General features: G+C 37.5%; 1 protein-coding gene across 1 annotated transcript in view; it reads left to right on the forward strand.

The window, feature by feature from the left end:
* Positions 1–2,663, forward strand: part of LOC106875418 (collagen alpha-1(XII) chain) — a 58,326-nt gene that overhangs the window by 46,754 nt on the left and 8,909 nt on the right. The window contains exons 8-9 of the mRNA XM_014923553.1: positions 561–837; positions 1,119–1,408. Of these exons, the coding sequence (XP_014779039.1) occupies positions 561–837; positions 1,119–1,408 (567 nt within the window). The remainder of the gene's footprint in view (positions 1–560; positions 838–1,118; positions 1,409–2,663) is intronic.

Genomic DNA, 2,663 nt, shown 5'->3' on the forward strand with positions numbered 1-2,663 from the left:
AAGTCTAATTAGATACAAATGAAGGCGCATGTGTTATATTAAAATTTTCCTTCCTCCAGAGAAACTTCTTAACAAAGACATGGCGAGTGGGTTTTCTCACTCTCAGCTGTTCGATGTCATTTGACTATCCCGAGGTCATCCACCTTTCGACAAGTTTTATTCTTTGTCCTACAAAGTATCCAACAAGAGAATTGTTTTCCTTACTAAGCAAGCTCGATAAAGTTGCCATTTTAGTCGCGAGCACACGACAGGTTGTACTACGTCACATTACTATCATCACTCAGAGGACAGTGACACGTAATGTGTGTGTGTGTGTGTGTGTGTGTGTGTGTGGATACATATAATGTTTAGCTTTATCATAATGGCTAGCCATGAACAGCATAGAGAGTGCTTTTTTTCACTGTATATATAATTATTATTAATTATTATTATTATTTCTAACTCGACTGATTTACCTAGAGTAGTGTCTTCTTTCAGCCTACCAACACACCACTATATCATTGTATGATAGTCTTCTGTTAAATGCCATTATCCATATAATTTTTGTTTCTGTTTTTCAGTTGTCTGCAATCGCACGATGGCTGATATAATATTTGCACTGGACACTTCGGCAAGTGTGGATGAACATAGCTACAAGTTAATGCTAACTTTTGTTCATCGTATGGTACAATCCTTCGACATAGGTAAAGATGATGTCAGAGTAGGACTGGTCACTTTTTCTGATAACTCTGTACTTGAATTCCATTTGAACAAATATTTCAACGCATCAGAGTTGGACAAAGCTATATCGAACGTCAAGTACAAAGCTGGCTCTACGAATACTGCAGACGCTCTCAGGTAATTTATATAAACGTGTAAACGTGTGTGTGTGTGTGTGTGTGTGCGTGCGCATCAATATATATAATAAGGATTCAGATAGAATCGGGTACTTGAAAAGATAAGTTCTGGTACACAGAGAAAACCAACCCTATGAGTATTTAGCGCCTAGAGGCTGGTCCGAAGCACATGTTTCGGTGATTGTACGTTGTTGGTATACTCCAGAGTGTCCGACGTTTCGTAAATCGATTTTCCACATATGTAGTAGATATCAAACCAAATATTTACTATTCTTCTTTCAGATACATTAGAACAATTAGTCTTTTACCGCAAAACGGTAATCGACCAAATATTCCCAACATCGTTATCGTCCTCACGGATGGCAAGTCAAACGTTCCGGCATCAACAACTGCTGAAGCTATGAAGCTGAAGAAGTTGGCCACTGTTTTCTCTATTGGTATTGGTTCCCAAGCATTCTATCGAGAACTGAAAGATATTTCAACAGATCCAGACGCCGATCATGTTTTCACAGTTAGCAACTTCAAAGCTTTGGAGAAAATCAGGGCCACGCTTGCTGTAAGAACTTGTGAAGGTGATATCTTGTTATTATCAATTTTTATTTCTTTAATATTCTCCTGCACCGTTGCCACAACTACCATCATCCACTCCACCATGCCCCTGCCGCCTCCATTACAAGATCCGTTGCCGTCGTCGTTGTCGTCGTCATCATCATTACTACTGATCTCATCCCTATAAATCTTAATATAATCACCAACAAATGCAGTGGCAGCAGCAGCGTTATTCTATCATCATTATCAGCAGCTACATGTTACCATCAGCAACGCAACAGCATCATCTCTATTACTATTATCACCAACATAATCGTCACCATCATCATCATCATCATCATCATCATCATCAATTTGTCGTGATCATTTCGTTATTTCCCATATAAGCAATACGTTGTGGTTTCTTTGTTATTTGTTTCTTTTTTTTTCAAGATGGTAGCTTATAGTAGCAAGTTGTGCCTTCATATGTAAGATCTCTGATTATTTTATCTGTTAAGTTACCACACTTAATTCCGATCTACTTTAATCCTCAAAAGCCTTGTCACTAAAATTTGGTTTAACATATATCTTAGAGAAGCCCGTCCGAGAAAGAGAGTTCCTGTTCGTGGACCGCAGTCGTCATCGCTATTTCGGTTTAACAACACCGCGTGACTCTCTTAGATACTTTTAGTGGAGTCCACTCTTTTGCAAGCATTTGGTCTAAGTCAATGAATAACTTGCTGTTTTCTTTCCACCATGTTCTGGGGCCATAAAAATTGTCATGAACAGAGCCCTCCTCCCCTTTGATTAACTCATTAAAATAACACAATAACCGGAGACGCTTGCTCTACAGAGGAAGTAATTATCACTCAACCGGTTTATTTCACTAAACCCTAAATGTGCTCTGATGTTTTACTTATATCTGTGTTTTTGGCAGCTGGTTTGAAGGATACTGGCCAACCATAATGATACCGTTAACGGTAGAAACATACGTTTGATGTTTGCTTATTTACATGTGCTGGTGATTGTGACCCTCTTGTTTCTTGTATTCTCTTTATCTTTGAGATTCTAGTTCTGGTGAGGGTTAAACTTATATAGGGAGTTTATAGTTTATGATTGTTTTTTTTTTAATAATGCATTATACTATGATCTGTATGATCATGGAATGATCTGTATGATTGTGTTTCATTGAAATTCTGCTTCTGGCAAGGGTTAAACTCGTTAATGGAGTTTTTGTTGAATATGTATATGGCATATACATAAATATATATATATATATATATACATACATACATACAT

Source organism: Octopus bimaculoides, chromosome 4 (assembly GCF_001194135.2).
Source record: "Octopus bimaculoides isolate UCB-OBI-ISO-001 chromosome 4, ASM119413v2, whole genome shotgun sequence".
Lineage (NCBI taxonomy): Eukaryota > Metazoa > Mollusca > Cephalopoda > Octopoda > Octopodidae > Octopus > Octopus bimaculoides.